This window comes from Lepus europaeus, chromosome 5 (assembly GCF_033115175.1).
Source record: "Lepus europaeus isolate LE1 chromosome 5, mLepTim1.pri, whole genome shotgun sequence".
Lineage (NCBI taxonomy): Eukaryota > Metazoa > Chordata > Mammalia > Lagomorpha > Leporidae > Lepus > Lepus europaeus.
The window spans coordinates 104,452,860-104,475,443 of NC_084831.1; the positions used below are offsets into that span (position 1 = coordinate 104,452,860).

Below are 22,584 nucleotides of genomic sequence, written 5' to 3' on the forward strand. Positions count from 1 at the left end.
TACATTATTATTATTATTAAACAACTCAGCTCTGCCTCATCGCTCACAGCCCCTAGCCTTTTCATATGCTTTATCTTAGGAAGACCTAAGTCAGTGCTTCTTAATCTTTAGTGTGCAAATAAATTACCTGGGATGTTGTTAAAATGTGGATTCTTGTCCAGTAGTAGCTCTGTGTAGGCCTGGACTCTGCATTTCCACGCTCCCAGGTGATGGCAACACTTCTGATCTAGGGACTCGAAGTAGCCCCCTCAGGAGAGGAGAATGAAGTCTTCCTGTAGTGGCTGGGAAGAAGTAGCTGGGTGGACACATGGTGCACTGATGCCCCTGTGCCTTGGGAAGTCCGCATTCCAGGTCAGAGTGCCTGGGTCCAAGCCCCGGCTCCACTCTTGATTCCAGCTTCCCATTAATGTGCACTCTGGGAGGCTACAGGTGATGTTACTTGGTTCCCTGCCACCTACATGGGGGACCAGATGGAATCTGTGGCTCCCAGTTTCAGCCTGGTCCAGCCCTGATCATTGTGGGCATTTGGTGAGTGAACCAGCGAATGGAAAACCTTTGTTTCTGTCTTTCTGCCTTTCAAATAAATAAAGTGAAAAGAAAGAAAACACAGCTGAAATATGGATTTATTAAAACAGCTTGCAATCAAAGATGGCGTGTTGGTCACAAGAGATGAATTTTGGTCCTTGGAAAGATCAAGAGTTGAGGGGGGGCAGACCTGAGTAGCCCCTGGCTGATCACTTCCTGGGCTTCTCTGGGGAGCAGCCACCGTTGGTCTTACTGAGAGAGTCTGTGCTGCCCATTCTTGAGCCCATGCTGTTGAGGATCTTGTCAATTTCTCCCGGGATGTTTTGCTTCTCCTCATTCTCAGTCTCCCGGTGGTAGAAATAGTTGAAGTTGGAGACAATGACGGGCACGGGGAGTGCAATGGTGAGGACCCCTGCAATGGCACACAGAGTGCCCACGATCTTTCCCCCTGGGGTGATTGGGCACATGTCACCATAGCCCACGGTTGTCATGGTGACCACGGCCCACCAGAAGCCATCAGGAATGCTAGAGAAATGGGACTCCGGCTCGTCCACCTCGGCAAAGTAGACGGCGCTGGAGAAGAGGATGACCCCGATGAAGAGGAAGAAGATGAGCAGCCCCAACTCCCGCATGGAAGCCTTCAGCGTCTGCCCCAGGATCTGCAGCCCCTTGGAGTGACGGGACAGCTTGAAGATGCGGAAGACCCTCACCAGGCGGATGATCCTCAGGATGGCCAGGGACATGTTCTGCTGGGCGCTGGGCTCTGTCTCCTGGACCAGCTCCGTGATGAGGGTTGCAAAGTAGGGGATGATGGAGATGATGTCGATGATGTTCATGATGTTCCTGAAGAAGTCCGTCTTGCTGGGGCAGACCACGAAGCGGAGCACCAGCTCGAAGGTGAACCACACGATGCACGTGGACTCCACCATGAAGAAGGGGTCGGTGAACATGGTCTGGGGGAAGGCCGTCTTGTTCGTGCTGAGGCTGGGGTCTCTGACCACCTTCAGCTCCCTGTCCTCCCGGAACTCTGGCAGTGTCTCCAGGCAGAAGATGGTGATGGAGATGACCACAACCAACACGGAGACCACAGCCACGGCGCGGGCAGCGCTGGAGCTCTCAGGATACTCAAAGAGGAGCCAGAACTGCCGGTGGAAGTCGTTAGTGGGCAGTGGTATCTCAGGGTCTTTGATGAAGCCTTCGTCTTCCCGGAACTGGTCCATGGCCTCACTGCCCAGCTCATAGAAGGAGATCTCATCTGCAAAGACATCGATGGGAACGTTGGCTGGGCGCCGGATCTTCCCTCCAGATTGGTAGTAATATAGAATTCCATCAAAGCTGGGCCGGTTCCGGTCAAAGAAATACTCATTTCTCATGGAGTCAAAGAATTGCATCCTTTTCTCCCGGTCTCCCAGGAGGGTCTCTGGGAACTGATTGAGGGTTCTGAGCTGGGTCTCAAACCTCAGTCCTGCAATGTTGATGATCACCCGCTGGTTGCCTTCATTCAAAGCCACGGGCTCAGGCCCTGGGGGATCTGTGTAGTCCCCTGGAAGCTTGGAGAAGGTGGTCTCGTGGTTGGTGTTGTCACTGACGAGGATCTTCCAGTTGGGGAAGGTGCCGCTCCCGGGCCGGCCTCTGGAGCTGGCTGGGTCGAAGTTGGTGGCATAGGCTGACTCTTCCTGGATTTCATCCGAGTTATCAAAATTGACCAGAGCAACCTCCATTTCTTTCCAGCTGCACACATCCATTTTAGGGGAGTCGGGAAAGCAGCACGGAGGCCCTCAGTCTTTGCTGCCTGCTGTGGGCCATGGAGAAGACGACATTCAGGGCAGGTATCCCGGCATATTGAGCACTGACTTACTTTTACTGTGGGTAGGAACATCATGGCTGTTTTGGCAACCTTGTTCCTTTGAAAGTAATCTACCCCCCTGAATTTTCACATCCTGAACACAACTAGAAATTGCAAAGAGGGAGCATGGCCCAGGGTGGGAAATCTCTCCCCAGTAAAAGGGGGTCTCCAGGCACCATGGCAGAGAGAAGGCCCGGTAAATGAAGAAGTGGCATTTCTCCATAATGAAAGTCTATTTCTCACCACCCCCACCACTACCTCTGGCACCAGGTGATGTGGGGTGGATAGACAAACCCAGCTGGGGTTTTCTGGGGGCAGGAAGAACCAGAAGGTGGAGGCTAACTGGCCAGCCAGCAGCACCAGTCAGTCTGAGCCTTAAGCCCCTCACCTGGAGGTAACTCCTGGGCATGTTGGAGGACACATTAAATGAGATGCTTTGTGGGATGACGCTTGGTGGGAAGATGATTACATTAGAGTTATTGTGGGTTTTGCCAACTTCTCCACATAACAGGAACTTTAGAAGCCCCCAGACATTGGAATATTTTTGGTCCAAGTTCAAGGTGTTGATGGGGAATGTTTTCGTTTAAAGAAATCATTTTAGGTAGGAAGTAAGTTAAATGATTGTGTGTGTGTGTGTGTATGTGTCTCAGGTTCACATTAGCTTACATTTTTTTTTTTTTTGACAGGCAGAGTTAGTGAGAGAGAGAGAGAGAGAAAGGTTCTGTTGGTTCACCCCCCAAATGGCCACCACGGCCGGCGCTGTGCCAATCCGAAGCCAGGAGCCAGGTGCTTCCTCCTGGTCTCCCATGCAGGTGCAGGGCCCAAGGACCATCCTCCATCCTCCACTGCCTTCTCGGGCCATAGCAGAGAGCTGGACTGGAAGAGGAGCAACCGGGACAGAATCTGGCGCCTCAACCGGGACTCGAACCTGGGGTGCCGGCGCAGCAGGCGGAGGATTAGCCTAGTGAGCCGTGGTGCTGTCCTAGCTTACATTTCAATTAAAGATCACTGAGGCAAGGTAGGCTGGGGCTGACGGTGGGAGAGAGGTAGGGGAGCACTTCTGAAGCAAAAGCTACCATTGTCAAGGCCTTGGGCTGTTCCATTAGGAGGTGACCTGGTTACCCTGCAGGGTGCAGTGCTGTGACCAGGCTGTCCTGTAGGGTGCAGTGCTGTGAGCTTTTCAAAATGATTTCACATCCTCTCATCTCACTAGATGACAATAACTGGGTGAAGTTAGAATCTGTTTTACAAATAGGGAAACTGAGTCACAAGGGTCAAATGACGTTCTCAAGAGCCCTGACACGAGCTCGGCTGCAGCCTACTGGCCCAGGACCTGTCCCCTGGATCTCGGGGTCCCTGCGTGGGAGCCGAGGCCTATGGGGAGCCACCAGCTAGGCTCAGAGCTCCTTCAGTCCGTGCCCTCTTTTCTCCGTTCAGGTGCCATCACCTGGGCCAGGAGATCAGGCCTGGTAGCTCAGCTGCTCCCTGCTGGATGGGGCTAATCGCACCTGTCCTTAGGGGTCCCAGCGGGGAGGAATGAGACGCCGCGCATCGTGTAGAGCGTGGTGCCTGCACGGGGTGGGCATTCCACAGCCGGGGCTGCTCTTCCCCTGCACACCTCGCTCAGGCCGCAGAGACCCCGGCGGCCCCCGCCCTCCAGCGCTTCAGGTCAGCCGCGGAAGAGGCTCTGCGGTGCGGGTGATCTCTGCCGCAACCAGACCAGGCGCTTCCTGCAGGCAGGCTCTCCCCGGAGCAGACATTTTCCGTCTGCGTCCTCAAGAGCACAGAGCTCCGCGGAGCCCCGCCCATGGCCTCTCCCCGTAGGTCGCCGTCGGTTGCCTAGCAACCCCAACACCTCCCACACTCTCAGGTGAGGCAGCAGCTGTCCCTGAGCCGGCGAGTGCTTGAACGATGCCCCTCAGGGCCCACGGCGCCCGGGGACGGCGACCGGGAGCGCTGGGCTGCGTCGCAGGAGACCTCAGACGTCGCAGGGCCGGCAGCAGGTGCGGGGACAAGGGTCTGGGCAGGTGGGCTTGGCGCGGGGTAGGTTCCCACTCCTCTGGTTAAGCGATGCCGGGAGGATGGAAGGCAGGCGGGGCGCGGAAGGCTGACCTGGGCGCTGCTTGTGTCTGGACAGAAGAGGGCGCTATTGTCCTGCTGGAGGAACCCTGGTCTGCTCTGGGCACGCCTGGCTGGCGTCTTCCTTGTGTCTTAGTCACTTCCCAGGGCCAGCCAGGCCCGAGGTCCTGAGGTCCTGCCTTCCCTCTCGGTGGCTCTTAGACCTGCCCTTCCTAGTCTCTGCCCCTCCTTCAGTCAAGCCCATCTCTGGGCTTCTGTGAACCCCCAGGTCCAGCCTCTCTGCCTCTCCCAGGGATTCAGTCCTAGAAAAGCCTCCCTGGCTCCACCTCCCTCCAGAGCGCCTGTCCCTGTGGAGAGGTCACCACAGGCACTCAGCTCCCAGAGGCTTTCTGCGCTAAGGCAGAGGATGGAAACAGAAGCTCTGGAAACAGAGGGGTAGGGCTTGGAGCTGAGAGCAGCATCCTTCCAGCGACCTGGCCCCAGTGGGCAGCAGGCTGGGGGTGGCAGGGGCCCCGGGGACCTCAGAGTCATCCCCAGGATGGATCCCTGGCCAGCCCTGGCCAGGCTCTGGCTCGGACGCCTAGCATCTGTGTGATTCCCTTGTCTTAGGGCTTTTCCTCTTTAAAGTGGCCTTGTCAGTGCGTGCTGAGCAGTGCAATAAGAACTGAGGCATGGAGGAAGCATGCGGCACACACGCTAGGAGCGTCATCAGCTGGGCCCGGGATCCACTGTCTGTCCCCGCTACTGGTAAAGCATGTGTGTTGCACTCACTGCTGTGGCAGCCGGGTCCTTTCAGGGGCTGTACCTTCGGAAGCCAAGCCTGCTGGGGTGGGCATGATGGTCCGCGGGGAGAGGGGGGAGGGAAGACCACAGGGGCAGAGGTCCTGGGGCCGTCAGAGGCTGGGGAATGACTTCGGTGGCCTGTGCCTTAAGGCTGTCTGCCTGTGGTGAAGCTGCCTCCCCCTACGCTGACTCAGCGCCACCCCCCCACCCCCCCCGCCCCGGTTAGTTCCACTCACCTGCCCTGCATTTCACATGGGACTCTAGCCTCACGATGTCCCCTAAGGTGGGCAGTGACAATCATCCCTACTTAACACATGAAGAAAGGTGGAAACACACGAATGAGTGGCCTCCAAGTCGTGAAGCTGTGACCCAAACCTGACACGCTCTGTCCTGTAGTCCCCACAGCCGCAGATCCACTCTGTGTGTGTGATCCTCAATCAGAATCATTCCATCAGTCAGGGGCTGTGCCCGAGACACACACCCAGAGACACACACGCACACACACACACAGCTGTGTGACATAACTGTGCGTGTCCTCTCACACCAGTAGCCACAGACTGAACACACACACACACACATCGTCATGTGCAAACACCTAGACACACATGAGCAGATGCCCTTGTCTGCACTTGCAGCCCCCAGCAGCCACCCACAGTGCACAGAGGTTCTGTTCCAGGTGTGCCCCGACACCCCCTTCTTGCACGTCGTCTCTCGCCTCTTGGAACAGGAGAATGTTCTGTTACTCGGAGTGATGGAAGCACGCAGGGAGGGCTGGCGGGGGCTCAGACAGCTGGTCACGTGGCTCCCTTCCTTGTGAGAGTGGCGACGGGCACCGCGTGGGTAGCCTGTCACTCTCCCTGTGGAGTCTGCTCAAGGACAAAGCTAGATCTTCCTAAAGGGATGGAGTGATGCGGGCAACAGCTCTTCCCTTTAAAACTTGAGCAGCAGCAGCAGCAGCGGAGTGATGCTGAAAAGAATGATCACGGGCTAATTCACTCCAGCGGGAGTGCAAGGGCTTGCGATTGAACTTCCAGGACTGGAAGAGCTCCCTGTCCACATGGGGGAAACACCCATGCTCTGGAGGTCAGCTGGGAGGCAGGACTCATGCACCTCTTGTTTCTGTGCACCCGGGAGGCCCCATGTCCCCTTCCTTGGGATCCCAGAGAGAGCAAAGCAGCTGCTTCTGATGGTGACAGCCACAAGGTCCCTGGAGGGTGATGCCGAAGTCCCAGGGCTGGCGCCCGTGTGCCTCCTGCGGGTTCTGCTCACGTGTGGCAGTGCTTGGGGGGCTGGTTCCACCTGTGCCTATACCTTCGCCCATGCAGCTTCTGCACGAGCCTGTCACTGAGACACCTCTGGGTGCCCGGAACTGGGGAGCCTCACTGTGGTCTGGGGCTGGCTCCTACTTGTGAGTTGTACCTGTGCAGTCCTTGGAGGTACAGAGCCAGGAGGGGCAGCAGAGAGAGCGGAGGCTGAGCCAGGTGTCCTCTCCCAGGTCCACTTCCAGCCTTCCCGCTCTGTGCCCTGCCGCTGCTCCCCAAGGGGCTTGCTGGAGCCTCCCCCCTGCCCCGCCTCCCTCTTGTCCAGCTTGGCTCGGCTGCATGTACAGGGCGGGGACAGCAGCTTCCTGCAAACCCTCTTCCGCCCATTTCCAGAAAATGTGGGTTTGTCTCATTCCCATTCCCAGGAAAAGAAAAAGAGATGATTTTCAATAAAAGCTAAAATATTTTAGAAAGAAGAAACTCCAAGTCTCCAACCATAGCAATGCCCAGTACAGATGACTGTTTTGAGCAGTACGTGTCACGTACAGGTGCTGAAATGTCACACTGTAGCCCAGAAACAGGTATAATATTCAAGGTTAACTTGAATATCTAAAAATCCATAAAATAGGAGCCTCTCTGTTTAACCCTCCACTCTTGCCCACCTTGGCCTCAGCCATCAGTTTTCATAAAGCCCATTTATTATCTGGGAAAGGCAAGATGTGTGCAATCTCTAGACATGAGTTCCAGTTTTGCCTCTGCCTCTCACTAGTTGTGGAGTGTCGGGGAAGTCACTTGAGCTTCCTAAATTTTAGTTCCAACACCTGCCCCTCCCACCAACACCTGGCACCTTGTACAGGGAGGGGGCTCTTAAGCCAGCTGTGTTGAGTGACTGGGTCTGAGACACAAGTGAGAACACAGATGTCAGTGCTCACAAAACCACATGGGGGCCGGCGCCATGGCTCACTAGGTTAATCCTCCGCCTGTGGCGCCAGCATCCCATACGGGCACCGGGTTCTAGTCCCGGTTGCTCCTCTTCCAGTCTAGCTCTCTGCTGTGGCCCGGGAGTGCAGTGGAGGTTGGCCCAAGTGCTTGGGTGCCTACACCCATGTGGGAGACCAGGAAGAGGCACCTGGCTCCTGGCTTCTGATTGGCATAGCTCTGGCCATAGCGGCCATTTGGAGGGTGAGCCAATGGAAGGAAGACCTTTCTTTCTCTCTCTCTCTCTCACTGTCTAACTCTATCTGTCCAAAATAAAATAAAATAAAATAAAAATGGGGGCGGGGAGGTGGGTCCGGAGCTGTGGTGCAGCAGGTTAACGCCCTGGCCTGAAGCGCCAGCATCCCATATGGGTGTCGGTTGTAGTCCCCGTTGCTCCACTTCTCGTCTAGCTCTCTGCTATGGCCTGGGAAAGCAGTAGAGGATGGCCCAAGGCCTTGGGACCCTGCACCCGCGTGGATGACCCAGAAGAAGCTCCTGGCTCCTGGTTTTGGATCAGCCCAGCTCCGGCTGTTGAGGCCATTTGGGGAATGAACCAGCAGATGGAAGGCTCCTCCTCCCCCCGCCTCAGCCTCTCTGTAACTTTGCCTTTCAAATAAATAAATAAATCTTTAAAAAAAAGAAAATAAACCACACAGGAAGGTGGCATCTTGCAGGCTGGGGCTGAACCTGCCACCTGATGAAGAGCTTTCTGGAGTGCAGGTGCACGATGCCCATGGCAGGGCCGGTGCTGTGGCACAGTGAGTAAAGCTGCCATTTTTGACACAGCTTCCCATATGAACACCAGTTTGAGTCCTGGCTGCTCCACTTCCAATCCAGCTCCCTGCTAATGGCCTGGGAAAGCAGCAGAAGATGGCCCAAGTCCTTGGGCCTCTGTACCTACATAGGAGACGCAAATGGAATTCCTGGAATTCCTGGCTCCAGGCTTTGGCCTGGCCTAGCTCCAGCCATTACAGCTGTTAGGGGAGTGAGCCAGCAGATGGACAATAAATCTCTCTCTCTCTGTGTCTCTCTGTCTCTTTCTCTCTCTGCCTTTTAAAATAAATAATAACTCTTTTTTAAAAAAAGAGACTCGTGGCTCCTCCACCATCTAGATCTTGTGTCCTGCCTCACCTGTCAACCCCACGACCTGTAAGCCGTTTTCATTTGGCTGTCAGCATAGATCCAGGAGATGGACAGACGGCTGTGATTGTCCCCTTTTACAGATGAGGAATCCGTGGCTCAGAGCAGTGAAGACAGAAGATGGCAGTGCACTGGCCTGGCCCTTCTATGTCTGATTCTAAGCCCAATGCCCCCCTGCCACCCTCCACCCCTGCTGCTGCCAGCAGTCCCACCCAAGGCTGGGGGTGCACCCTGAACTCGCCTAGTCCCCACCTCCTCCCCATGCCATCCTCACTGTGGTGATGAAATTGTGGCTCTTGGAGCCAGCAGGCCCAGGTCTGCAATCCCTACTGTGTGCCCAGCTGTGGCCCTGAGCAAGTTGCTTCGTCTCTGTGCCTCAGTTTCTTCATCTGTAACATGGGGAGACTGCCTATATCCTAGGGCTGTCAAGCTGAGTGGAGGAGTGGACGTGGAACCGGTGGGACAGCACCAGACCATGGTGAGTGCTTTACAGAAGGCATTACCAGTGTGTGGCTACCCCAGGAAGACTTGTCCTGCCTCGGCCTGGTTTCGGGGGCCTAACCATGTCTTCCTTTGCACCTGTGACTGTAAGGCTTCACAGTGTCTGATTCTCTGCTCAGGTGAAGGCCTCCTTCTCCCAGATCGTCACACACCACCGTGAAGTCCCTTCTCCTTGCCCTCTTCTCCCCCTCTCCCCCGCCAGCCTGTACTGATGTCCCCTCCTTCCTGATTGCAGCCATGGCCTCTCCAGTCTTTTCTGTCTACCCCGCCCCTATGTTTGCCTCTCCTCTCCCTTGTTGTGGGATGCTGACTTCCTCTGCTCTCTGCAGCCACTTCTGGGGTCTGGAACACATGTAGCATCCATCAGGGAGCTGGAAGAGGGAACACATGTGGTCCCTGTTCCCCCTGGCAGGCACCCACCACTCCTTTCTCCCCCGCCTTTCCCGGTACAGGCAGTCCAGGGCCAGGCAGGCGCGTCCTGTGGCCAGGTATTGACACTGAAGAGCAGAATGACAAACGCCAGCCTGTCGTTTCTACAAGCACTCCAAACCTGAGTTGCTTTCCTGGGGCCACCTCTCTGGAGAACCAGCCCATCATCATTTTGATCCAGGTTTTATGAAGTTGTACGACCTTGGGCAAGCGACTTAACCTTCTAGTAAGGCACCAACTCCCTCCTCTGTGAAGCAGGGATAATGATAAGGTCTCCAGAGAAGCGGTGGCAGAAGGGTTCCCATCCGTGTCTCATGCCAGGACCTAGTGCATCACCCTGCACAGAGAGGAACCTCGGCAAATATTTGGTGAATAACGAGCTGATTGCTAGACAAAGGCAGGAGCCAGGGAACACGGTGCCGATGGTGGAACTGCAGGCATCTGCCTGTGCGGGGGCGTGGGTGGGCAGTGGGGGCTGCCTGTGCGCCTGAGCAAATGCCACAGAGGCCGTTGTCTGTTCTCCTGGCTAGCGTTCTGCTGCCTCTTGCTTCTAGGACTGTGCCTCCGTTGGCTTTTATGTGGGTCATCGAGCAGAGGACTGAGAATGGGCGTCGGGGGCCTCCTTCAACCCCAAGGCAACGGCGGAATTTCTGGGGCAGACATGGGGCTAGTGGTGGGGTTGTGGGGGTGCACCTATGCTTTCTTCTGGTGGAAGAACAAAGCCCAGACTGAAGCTGGTGTTCTTGGAAGACCCAGAGCTAAAGGAGCTGGGCACGTGGGCCACAATGGCTCTGTGCCTCCCTGAGAGCCTTGCTGGGACCTGAGCCAGACGGGCTGGCTTATGATTGTTGCCAGACATGCTACTGAAAGTCCCTGTGGGCTTCAGGAATTCCAGGAGAAGGATACTTGGGGCGCTCTGCTGTGGCAGTGAAGACCCAGCTGCCGAGATCCAGGCGTGGGGCAGAGGAAGCAACGTGGCTCAGAACTCACCAGCGGGAGCACTGCAGGAGAAGGTGAATCTTCTGCAGCTGATGTGAGCCTCCCACGGGTGCGTCAGCTGGGGCAGCTGTCCATGGTGGAGGGCCGCGGCTGGTCCCCGGTGCACGGAGGACTGGAAGGAAGAAGGCTGCTCAGCTGATGCCTGGGATTCAGAAATCCTACCCTCCAGTGAAACAAGATCGCCTGGCTGCCTCTGTCTTCAGTGGAAGCTGGGGGGGGGGTGGGTGGGCAGGGAGTGAGAAAGAGAGAGAGAGAGAGAGAGAGAGAGAGAGAACCCAGCAGTGGCTGGTGGGCAGGGGTGCAGGGTCAAACTGGGCAAAGTGAACTCAGGAAGGGACGACCTCCAATCTCCTGGGTGAAGGTGCACGGAACAGATACTGACCGGAGGCTGAATTAGCTCCTGACTCACAATGCTGCCTGTAGCTGTGATAACAGGTGGACAGTGGGGGAGATGGTGCACTCGGGTACCCCCACGATTGGCCCTAGCTCATAGCAGACCTTGTGATAAATGAGTAAGCAAGTCAGGCATACTTTTTCTGGACCCCTCAGTGAAAGAACATGGCCTTGAGGTTCTCACAATGTGCCCAGCTCATTGCCTGTACGAAAGGTTTTCTCTCACCCTGCCACAGAGCCATGGGAACTGCCCCAGCTTCCTGCCCTTGCCCTCCTGAGGGACTCTCTTTGGTAGTAGCAAGAAGGAAAGGCAGAGAGGTGAAATAAAACTGCATCAGAGCCAGAAGACCCAGTGTTGAATTTTTTTAAAAAGATTTACTTTAGGGGCTGGTGCTGTGGCATAGCAGGTAAAGCTGCTGCCTGTGATGCCAATATTTCCTATGGACACTAGTTTGAATCCCTGCTGCTCCACTTCCAATCCAGCTCCCTGCTAATGTGCCTATGAAAGCAGCAGAAGATGACCCAAGTGCTTGGGCCCCTGTACCCACGTGGGAGACCCAGATGCAATTTCAGGCTCCTGGCTTTAGCCTGGCCCAGCCCTGGCTGTTGTGGCCATTGGTGAGTGAACCAGCGGATGAAAGATCTCTCTGTCTCTCCTTCTCTCTGTCACTCTGCCTTTCAAATAAATAAAGTAAATATTCCTCATTTTTAAAAGGTTCATTTTATTTATTTGAAAGGCAGAGTGAGAGAGGAGGGAAGGAGGAAAAAAGGAAGGGAGGGAGGGAGACAGAGAGAGAGAGGGAGAGAGGATTAAGGAGAATCTTCCATTTGCCTTTTCACTCCCCAAATGCCAGCGATAGCCTGCACTGGGTTAGGTTGAAGCCAGGAGCCAGGAACTCCATCCAGGTCTTACACATGGGTGGCAGGGGCCGAAGCACTTGGCTTTCTTCTACAGCTTTCCTGGCACATTAGCTGGGACTTGAACTGGCACCTATATGGAATGCTAGCATTGCGGGTGGTGGCTTAACCTGCTGCACCTGGCCCCGGCCCCATATTGAATTTGATAGCATTTACTAGCTGTGTAAACTGGGGCAAATTACTTAAGTTTTCTGAGCCTCTATTTCCTTATCTGAATTCAGGTAAAACACTAGACCAGCACCTGGTGTGGTGACAATGCTCATGAACGTGGCCATCACAGGTGAGTTGGTGTCTTCTGGATGTTCTGTGTCTATCTGGCAGCAGGCAGCTGTTCTCAGTACGGCCTTTCTTTGGCACCACCCTATTCAGTCCCCTCCTGCCCCCTAATTCCTCCATGAAGCCCTGTCCCAGAGTCCTGCAAGGCTGGGTGCCAATCAGCAGATTCTATGGCAGTTAGGACCTTTGCTTTCAGGGACCTGTGGGTGCACAGTGCCAACCCTGGGTGCTGCTGGTGTGTATTTGGGGCTGTCTTGGTGATGGGCCATTTGCCACTCCCTTGGGGGTCCGGCTCCTCTGCATGTGTGCAGAGGGGCAGATAGCTCCAGGAAGCCTGGTCGTGGCCCACTACGTCCAGGGCCCTAATTGCTCAGCTCCCTGAGATGGGCAGCAAGGCGGTGGCACGGAAATGTGGCTCATCCATAGCTGAGGAGCTCATTCATCAAGGATGCTCTGCTGCTCTGCTGCTCTCCAGGGAGCCCACTGCCCACTGCCTCGGCCATCCTGGCCTCTTCCTTTTCCCTCGTGACTCCTGTAGGTTGTGCCTCCTTGTCAGGGTGGACAAGAGACTGGACTCCCAGCAGGGCAGGCAGCCAGAGTGTCTGGCGTTCGTCCTGCTGAATGTGGGCAGGACGCTATGCCCAGGGCCACCTGACCTGCCAGGGGAAGGCCCATCCAGCAGTGGTGTGGACCTGGCCTTGCCACTCCTCTAGAGACTCCTACTGGGGCTAACTGAGGAGTCAGCCAGCTGAAGGGGCTGCAGGAAGGAACAGGGACTGCATCCTGGTTAAGGGCTATTCTGCCCAATGTCCTGTTCGGAGATCAGTTGCTCAGGTTCATTCATGCCCCCGGAGCTGCGAGTGCTTGTCAGATACCTCTGCACACATGGCTGAACCAGGAGGGCCCTGTGAGGCAGGTAAGCCGGCATTTGTCTATGGAAGCTCAGCAGCCTTGGCTGTGCTCCTGCGTGCTAGATGCTGCGATCCAGCATGGAGTGCACTGCTGAGACCCAGCCTGTGCCCTGGACATAACTTTCCAGTTCCTACACACTGCCCAATTTATTTTAAAATCTTTTTTTTAAACAAAGACTTTTATTTGAAAGGCTGAGTTATAGAGAGAGATCTTCCACCTGCTGGTTTACTCGCCAAATGGCCACGACGGTGGAGCTAGGCTGATCTGAAGCTAGTAACTTCTTCTGGTTCTCCCACGTGGTGCAGGAGCCCAGGCACTTGGGCCATCTTCCATGGCTTTCCCAGGCACATTAGCAGGGAGCTGGATTGGAAGTGGAGCATGTTTGCTGCACTTGAAACGGCCTCTATATGGGATGCCAGCGGCGCAGGCGTTAGCCTCACCTGCTGTGCCACAGCACTGGCCCCACTACTTAATTTTTAAGAAATAGATTTGTTTAGATGTAATTGACATCCAGTAAATCGCACATAATAAAAGTATATGATATGGGAAGTTTTGATTTGAGCATGTTCTCATGAAGCCATCACAACAATCAAGACAGTGACCATCCCCACCACTCTCAAGAGTTTCCTTGAGGAGGGTTTGGTTTCCAAAGCAGGGTTTGGCTCAGCAGTTAGGATGCCATCTGGGATTCCCACATCCTATATCTGAGTGTCTGGTTTGAGTCCCGGCTCTGCCTGTGATCCAGCTTCTAGCTAATGCACACCCTGGGAGGAAGCAGGTGATGGCTTAAGTGCTTGGGTCCCTGATACCTATGTGGGAGATTCAGATGGAGTTCCTACTCCTGGCTGCAGCCTGGTCCAGCCCTGGCTGTTGTGGGCATTTGGAAAGTGAACCAGTACATGGAAGAATCTCTCTCTGTCTGTCTCTTTGCCTTTCAAGTAAAGTGAAAACAAATAAGTAAATTTTTAAAATGTTTCTTTTAGTTCCTTTACAATTCTTACCCCTTCTTCCCATGCTAATTGCCAGTTAATTACAGACCTGCTTTCTGTCATTACAGATTAGTTGGAATTTTCTAGAATTGTCTAGAAATGGAATCATATTATTTTTGTCCTGGTTTCTTTTACTCAACATAATTATTTGAAGATTCAGCCATGCTGTTGCCTATATCAATAGTTCATTTCTTTTTTTTTTTCTGTTTAGTATTCCATTGTATGGCTATTACACAAATTACTTATACCTCCATTTGTTGATGGATATTTGGTTGTTTCTGGTGTTTGTTACACATAAAGTTGCTCTGGATGTTTCTGTCCTAATCTGTGCATTGATTTATGCTTCAAGTTCCTTTGAGCAAAGGGCAGGAGTGGAACAGCTGCCCCAGTTTTTTTTTTTTAAAGATTAATTTATTTATTTGAAAGGCAAAGCTACAGAGAGGCAGAGGAAGGGAGAGAGAGAGAGGGAGAGGTCTTCCATCTGCTGGTTCACTTCCCACATGGCTGCAATGGCCAGAGCTGAACTGATCTGAAGCTAGGAACTAGGGGATTCTTTCTGTGTCTCCCACACAGCTGCAGGGGCCCAAGCACTTGGGCCACCCTCTACTGTTTTCCCAGGCCATAGCAGAGAGCTGGATCAGAAGTGGAGCAGCCAGGACCCTAACTGGTGGCCATATGGGATGCGGGCACTGCAGGCGGCGGCTTTACCCGCTGCCCTCCTCCCCACTGTCACCACCCTGAGTGCCCTAGTTTGACAGAGCTAAGTGCTCAGCAGATGCAAGCAATCCCAGATTGGCTGAATCTTCCAGAATCTCCCCAAGATGCTCTTGGGTTCTTGAAGGCTTTTTTTCCCTTGGAGAGAAAGCAGGTGTAGATGCACAGGTAACTTGGGAAGAAGCAGAAGCGGTTGGGGGTGGGGGATACCTTGTAAATGACCACATCTAAAAGCTGTCTTGTTTTGAGCCAACAGGAAATGGTCTTTATACTGCAATAAGCAAGGCTCAACAACTAGTCACCAACTTTGACCTGCAGGCTGCTATCCTGGGCACCAAGTGGTTTACTTGGCCTGGGACACAAGTACACAGCCCCTGGCCAGAGCAGCTGGGTCTTGAGTTGTGGGCCCTGCAGTGTCAGCAGCAAGCTAGGAACAAATACACAGACCAAACATTCCCTGCCCCAGCTGCACTTGGCCCCTGCTCTACTCCCAGCTGAGTCCAGGCCCAGGAGCAGGCCGCCTAGGGGAATGGGGCTCCTCCTTTCACCTGGGTAGCTGGGCTCCACCTGACTGGGGCTCACCTGCTCTTCTCCCGAAGATACTGGGGCTCAGCCATTCTTCTGCCTAGGTGGCTTCTAGAGACCTGGATCCTAGATTAAGAGCAAGGAGGTATAGGGCTGCTGAGCTTCTAGCACCTCCGGGGTGTGCTAAATGCTTAAAATGTTCTTTATGGGGCCAGCATTGTGGCGCAGCAAGTTAAGCCGCCACCTGCAATGCTGGCATCCCCTATGGGCACCAATTTAAGTAAATCCGGGGAGTGAACCAGTGGATGGAAGATTCTCTCTCTCTCTCTCTCAAATAAATAAATAAATCTTTAAAAATAAAAAAATAAAATATTTATTTCACTGGTTATTGGGCACAGAAGCTGTGCTTGGTGCACAGGTTATGGAGGGTGGGACACAGATACATGCTCTTCAATGGGTTCACAGTGCAGAGGGAGGCCCAGCACGAAGGCAACAGCAGGTACACTGCTTGGGAAAGAGCCCACAACAGGAGCAAGCTCTGGGGGCTTTGGGGGCCTTTCCTGCTGTGCATGGGGAGGGGGCCAGGGTGCCCTGGGAGAGGACTACTCCCTCTGATAGGCAGTCTGACAGCCAGCAGAGACGTCAGGCACCAATTGGGGTCACGGTCAAATAGCACAAGGCCTAGAAGGCTGGGTGAGAAGCCGTTCTCTACTGCCTTCTAAAAAAGATTTATTTACTTATTTGGAAGTCAGAGTTACATAGACTGAGGGAGAGACTGAGCGAAAGACAGATCTTCCATCCACTGGTTTACTCCACAAATGGCCACAGTGGCCTGGCCTGGGCCAGGCTGAAGCCAGGAGAGAGGGTGGCAGAGGCCCACGTACTTGGGTCATCTTCTGCTGCCTTCCTGGGTGCATTAGCAGGGAGCTGGACAGAAGCTGAGCAACCAGACTTGAACTGGTGCTCATACAGAATGCTGGTGTCACAGGTGGTGTCCTAACCTGCTATGTTCTAGTGCAGGCCCTAACACCTTTCTTGTTTATTTCCTCTGCTGGACATTGCTTCTCTTCTCTATTCTCATTGGCACAGGAACCTGCCAATCTTGTCAGAAGGGTCATTTATCAAAGAAAATGCAAATGTTTGAGCCGTGAGTGCAAAAGTCTTGGTGGAGAAAAGGTACAGGAAATGGAACCTGGAATTGGTTACAGAAGTCACTGAATGATGATATTCAGTGCAGCAAACAATTATTGAGTGCCTATGATATGCTGAGGTCTGGTGATTTGCCTACATTACCCCATTTGATCTTCCCAGCAACAGGAGTGGGGACCATTGTTATCTGAATTTACAGACAGGGGAACTGAGCAGCGAGGTTTGCTTGCTCAAGGTCATGGTGCTCCTGAGATGGCAGAAGCTGAAATGTGCATTGAGACTTGCAGACTCAAGCTCTGGGCTCGTGATGTGTGTCTGATGTGTTTGTATGTGTGTGTGTGTGTGTGTTGTGTCTGTGTATTTCTGTGATGTGTGTCTCTGTGTGTCTCTGTGTGAGTGTGTGTGGCTCTCTGTGTGTGATGTGTTTGTGTATGTGATGTGTTTGTATGTGTGTCTCTGTGTGTGATGTGTTTGTATGATGTGTGTGTTTCTGTGTGTGTCTATGTGTGATGTGTTTACGATGTGTTTGTGTATTTCTGTGTTGTGTGTGATGTATTTGTGTGTATGTCTGTGTATGTCTATGCATGTGATGCGTGTGTTTCTCTGTGTGTATGTATGTGTGTGATGTGTTTCTGTGTGTGTCTGTATTTGTGTGATGTGTTTGTATGTGTGTGTCTATGTATGATATGTTTGTGTGTGTGATGTGTCTGTGTGATATGTTTACAATGTGTTTCTGTGTATGTGTGTGATGTGTGTGTCTCTGTGTATGATGTGTTTGTGTGTGTGATGTGTTTGTATATGTGTGTTGTGTCTGTGTGTGATCTGTTTGTGTGTGTGTGATGTGTCTGTGTGAGTGACGTGTGTCTGTGTGTATCTGTGTGTGTGTGTGATGTGTGTGTGTCTGTGTGTCTGTGTGTGTGAGTGTGTGGAGGCGGACTTACTCTGCAGGAGGAAATCAGGCAGGGATCCCCCAGGGAGGCAGCATTTGTGGGAAACGAAAAGTCCTCCCTGCTGAGAAGCACAGGTGTGAGGACAGCTGCCCAGAGAGGAGGGCCTGTGGGAGCGGTGGTGTGGACATCCGGGAGAGCTGTCTCTCTGGATTAGAGTGTGGGCTGATGGGAAGAGGTGGGGCCGCGACAGGCTGGGGAAGCTGGTGTGGGCTGTTCCCCAGCTGGGGTGCCTGCTGGCAGCTTTCTCAGTCCCCGGAGCCTGAGGCTGGGTGACCAGTCTGAAATCCAGGCCACTTACAATCCAAGGCAGAGCTGCCACCATCACCATCACCATCACCATCACCATCACCATCAACAAGAGCTTCACAATCTTTTTTTAAAAAAATGTATTTATTTATTTAAAAGAAAGTTACAGAGAGAGAGGAGAGAGAGAGAGAGGGAGAGAGAGAGAGAGAGAATGGTCTTCCATCCGCTGGCTCACTCGCCAATTGGCCACAATGGCCGGAGGTGTGCCAATCTGAAGTCAGGAGCCAGGAGCTTCTTCCAGGTCTCCCACACGGGTGCAGGGGCTCAAGGACTTGGGCCATCTTCCACTGCTTTCTCAGGCCATAGCAGAGAGCTGGATCAGAAGTGGAGCAGCTGGGACTCAAACCTGCTATGCCACAGTGCCGGCCCCGAACATCACAATCTTTTCTTCAAAGGAAATTATGTGGGGTCCGTGCTGTGGCTTAGCATGTAAAAGCTGCCAGCTGCAGTGCCAGCATCCCATATGGGCACCAGTTCGAGTCCCAGCTCTCTGCTGTGGCCTGGGAAAGCAGTAGAAGATGGCTTAAGTAATTGAGCCCCTACATCTGCATGGGAGACCTTGAAGAAGCTCCTGGCTCCTGGCTTCGGATTGGGGCAACTCTGTCCGTTGCAGCCATCTGGGGAGTGAACCAGCAGATGGAAGACATCTTTTTCTCTCTGCTTCTGCCTCTGGCTCTCTGTAACTCTGCCTTTCAAATAAATAAATAAATCTTATTAAAAAAAGGGAAATTGTGCAGGAAAGTCTGTTATTTGGCCAGATAAAGGAGAAGCTGCTGGACTTGAATTAGGAGTGGGGTGGGCTCCTGAGTTCTGCCTATGTGGCTTTGGCTTTGTGCTCCTGGGAACCCCCTCAGCTCCCCAGGTCACAGTCTGATGCATGGCAGATACAGGCGCTACTATTTTCAATGCCACCCCACTGAAGATCTCTGTAGTCCTCCCTGGCCCACACCTGGGTATGTCCTCTGGCCTCTTTCCCTGGCGTGCAGGCTGAGGGCCACTGTTCATGTTGGCCCTTGCCCAAGAACCTGATCGCCTTGCTCTCCACTCTGACCTCTGGATCTCTTACCACCACCGCCCAGGGAGCAGGGCCAGGGGCCCAGGGTGGGCCTCCTGACCAATCGGACGCTGAGCCCTGAAAGACGAACTCTGCTATCAGATCCCGGGGCCTCTCAGGCTTCCGCTGGGCTTGCCCTTCTGACCCACACCCCTGTCCTCCAGGTTCTGCAGCAAAAGGATGAGCAGAGCTGTGCACACCTCAGGCGAGCCTCCCTCTCTCCAACTGGACACACTGGGGCTGCGCTTAGGCAGAGAGAAGCAGCCTGAAGACAGAGGGAGAGTGAGCCAGAGGCGGGGCGTGAACAAGCAGCTGCTTCTGCACGGGGAGGGGACAAACTGCCAGCAGGTCTGAATGCTCACGGCCTCTGCCGCCACCGCTGTCCCAGGCTGTGCTGGCCTGACCCTCTCCCCGCCCCTCACCACGTTAAAGGTGCAAGCAGCTTCTCTTCTCCTCCTCCTCCTTCTTCAGGTTTGATCCATTTTAAAGGCAGAGTAACAGAGATAGAAAGAGAGAAAGAGAGGGACCTTCCACTTGCTGGTTCACTCCCCCAAATGGCTGCAATGGCCAGGGCTGGGCCAGGCTAAAGCCAGGTGTCTGGAACCCCATTCAGGGTTCCCATTTGGTTGGCAGGGGTCCAAGCACTTGGGCCATCTTCTGCTGTCTCCCAGGCACATCAGCAGGGAGTTGGATTGCAAGCAGAGCAGCCAAGACCCTGACAGGTGTTCTGATAGGGGTGCTGGCATTGCAGGCGGTGGCTTAACCTGCTGTGCCACAATGCCAGTCCCTGCAGGCAGGTTCTCTTCCTAAAAGCCCATGTATCTGGCAAATTCTGAGCTCAGGGGCATCTCATCTGCCTGACAGCAGGATCTCATCCACACAGCATTGTGAATCGGAGGCTGCTCTGGTCTTAGACCAGGGTTCACATTCCAGTGGCATGGCCTTAGTGCATGCATCCTTAACTTTTCTCAATTTCGATTTCTTAACTCTGAAGGGGAGCTTGCCTTTCACATCGATAGGCTACTGGGATGGGAAGGTTGATGGAACAATGCAGCCACAAGATGTGGGACCCTGCTCCTGCATCTTCTTTGAGACCCAGAATCCTACACTTGGAATTCTGGAATTGGAAGGTGTCAGGCGTGATTTTCCATAGCTCCTGCTCAGTGAGAATGGTGCAGTTTTCACACTGATGGCCGTCCAGGCTCTCTCTGCATAGCAGTTGGCGACTTGTGCACACGTCACTGGGCCACCGTCACCTTGACCATAGGCAGTTATTGCAGCCACTCCAACCTCATCCTGGAGGAGAAGTAAAAGGGGAAAGAGAGCAGTTAGGAATAGAGGCCACCTGTTAGAGGTGCAGGGTCTTAGAGGGGAGCCTCATAGCCACAGATCTCAACTCAACTTGTATAGGCACAGAGGGCTGTGACTTGCCCAACATCACCCAGGTCTCTCGATTTCTCTCTGCAGGGCTGCCCCACAGCAGCCATTGGCTCAGCTGTCTGCAGCCTGGTGACATCACAAGGGAATCAGCCAATCTCTGCAGGCTCTGGCCCTGCTGTGGTGTGGGGCTGTTGTCCCTCACCATGCATCATTACTCCTCTCATCACAGTTTACCTAGAATCCTGGGGGTGTGCAATGGACCAGGCAGAACCAAGTGTTGGTGCTGGGCTCCTGCCCTTGCCTGCATGGTCAGGGAAATGGAGGCAAGTGGGGCAGACTGGAGTGGCTGGTAGGACAAGCACATGGACTGGTATGGCATCTGCAAGCAGTGGCTTTGGGAAGGGCAGCAGGCTGAGGATCCCGCAAGGTGTGCAACTTTAGCTAAGGAGTCGTGTTGAAGGCTGGTTACAGGTGGCCAGGTTTCCCCACAGGGAGGAGCCCAGAGACACGGTGGAGTCCTGGCACACGTGCATCCACATGGGATGTCACCCACGTCTGATCCCAAGGGCACAATTTCTGGTATAAGCAAGGTCAAGGCCTAAGCTGGAGGAATTGGCTGCTAGTGAGGCTCCCAGACATGGGTTCAGACTCTGGGAACAGGAGGGGGTTAGTGGGACCTGGCTGAAGCTGCCAGTAGGGTCAGATGGTCCAGCTATGGGTAAGGGGACTGTCGACCCTGGGGACGGTGCCGATCATGGGCCTGCTGGGACAAGAGGGGCAGAGCCCAGTGGTCCCAGCCCCCTTCGTCTCATTGTCCCTTTTCAGTCCCCCGGGACCTCTTGTCAGAGCTCACGGCTCCCAGCATTAATAGATTTAAGGTGAGCTCTCGGAGTCCTCGGGGGCACGTGGACCAGACCCACTTCTCAACTGGCAGGATGACCTTGGGCAATTCCTTGAGCCTCTCTGAGCCTCGGCTCTGGTTCTCCTCTGCACCCTGGGAATGACACCTCTGCTGTGCTGTCCATGTGATGTCTTTGTGGGTTCAGATAGAAGCGGCTTGTTCTGAAGTGAAGAGTTTGCCTCATATCTCCCCATGAAGTCCTTCGATCTGCGAGTCCCCCTGGAGCAAGCACCTGGCCCCTGGCTTCCCCTGCAGCCCCCACAGTCTGGAGGGCAGGGCTGTGCCTCCCTGTGCAGACCGAGTGAGAGGACAGGCTGCAGCTGAGGCCAGCCCGCGGGGCCCTGGCAGCCGGCGAGGCTGTGAGGAGGGACCAAGCAGGCGATGGGTGATGCTGCCAGGCTTTGCCCATCTGGCAGCCAAGCCATTTGCATAAAAACAAAGACAGCTCCAGCGGCATGAAATATTGATGCCCTGAGACTTTTCCTGAGTGGTATCTGAGTCTCAGGCCGCAAGGGCCTGGCTGCTGGCTGGGGGTGATGGCGCCTCCTGGCTGTTGAGGTTGATTTCTAAAGGCTGCAGGGAGGCGGGGCTGTCAGGCTGCCTAGGAGTCCTCATGGACACGCAGAAGTCTCGGGTTTCAGGTGATACTGACTTTAAGCAAACTGGGTTGGAAAAAACCATATTGGATCAGGTTCTGCCTGGCTCAGTTCCTGGTCTGATGAGGGCAGATGGGCGCTCGGTCCCTTCAGCAGGCCCAGCCTCCCTCTCTGACCCTTGCAGAGAAACCCACTGGCCAGATGGCAACTTTTCCAGGTGGTAGGGTGGGGAGCAGGGGTCCCAACTCCGAGGAGGCTCTTGGAGGGGTGCATTCCCACCAGCCTCCTGGAGGGGGCGTTGTAACAAAAACTGCCACACAGTGCACCAGGCTTGTAGGGCAGTCCGCACACCCTCTCCTAACACTGTGGCGATGAGCAAGGTTGCAGGCCAGCACCCCTACCTGCCACAGAGGGAAAGGGAGGGTGCTTTAGGCACAGGCACATTTGGGAGCTCTGTCCTCAGGCAGGGCCAATGCTCTGTTTATCTCTACTTGGGCTTCTCCCAGGAGGTGGGGGTGGTAACAGAATCTGAGCTCCCTTCTCAGCTCTGTCCCCGCAGGCGTTCCTTTCTGGCCCAGACCCCTCCATCTCCATCTGCCAGAGGAGCATGAACATTCAGCTCTAGCCAGCTTCCTACTGCCAGAGCAGGCCAGCCCTAATAGGTCTCTCTCTGTGAGCTCCTCCAGGCCGCTGGCCAAGGCTTCCTCAGCTTTGTATCCATGGCTCCTGGTGCACAGGAGGCACCTGAGCAGCCTTTGATGAAATTAACCGAATCTTGGAGTGTGGGGCAGGACTGAGCCCAGTGCTGGCCAATGGGATGCAGGGAGCCTGCACAGGCCCATAGCCCAAACTGTTGGCTCTGGTAGGTGCCCTTTGGTGGGGGGAGGGGGCTCCTCTTTATCTGAACACTCCTGTAGGGGTTGATTGACAGGAGCTAGGGAGCTTCCTTCCTCTCTGGCCAGGAGTCCTCCCCCTTTTC

The 22,584-nt window shown here is 54.3% G+C and overlaps 1 protein-coding gene across 1 annotated transcript; it reads right to left on the reverse strand.

The window, feature by feature from the left end:
• Window positions 1-734: 734 nt before the first annotated feature.
• On the reverse strand, window positions 735-2,270 carry KCNA10 (potassium voltage-gated channel subfamily A member 10). The gene has a single exon (XM_062193472.1). It carries the CDS (start codon window positions 2,268-2,270, stop codon window positions 735-737), a length of 1,536 nt encoding a protein of 511 aa, XP_062049456.1.
• Window positions 2,271-22,584: the final 20,314 nt, after the last annotated feature.

Excerpts from the sequence above, each read along its gene's own strand:
- KCNA10 (XM_062193472.1), bottom strand. The coding sequence starts at position 2,270 with ATGGATGTGTGCAGCTGGAAAGAAATGGAGGTTGCTCTGGTCAATTTT.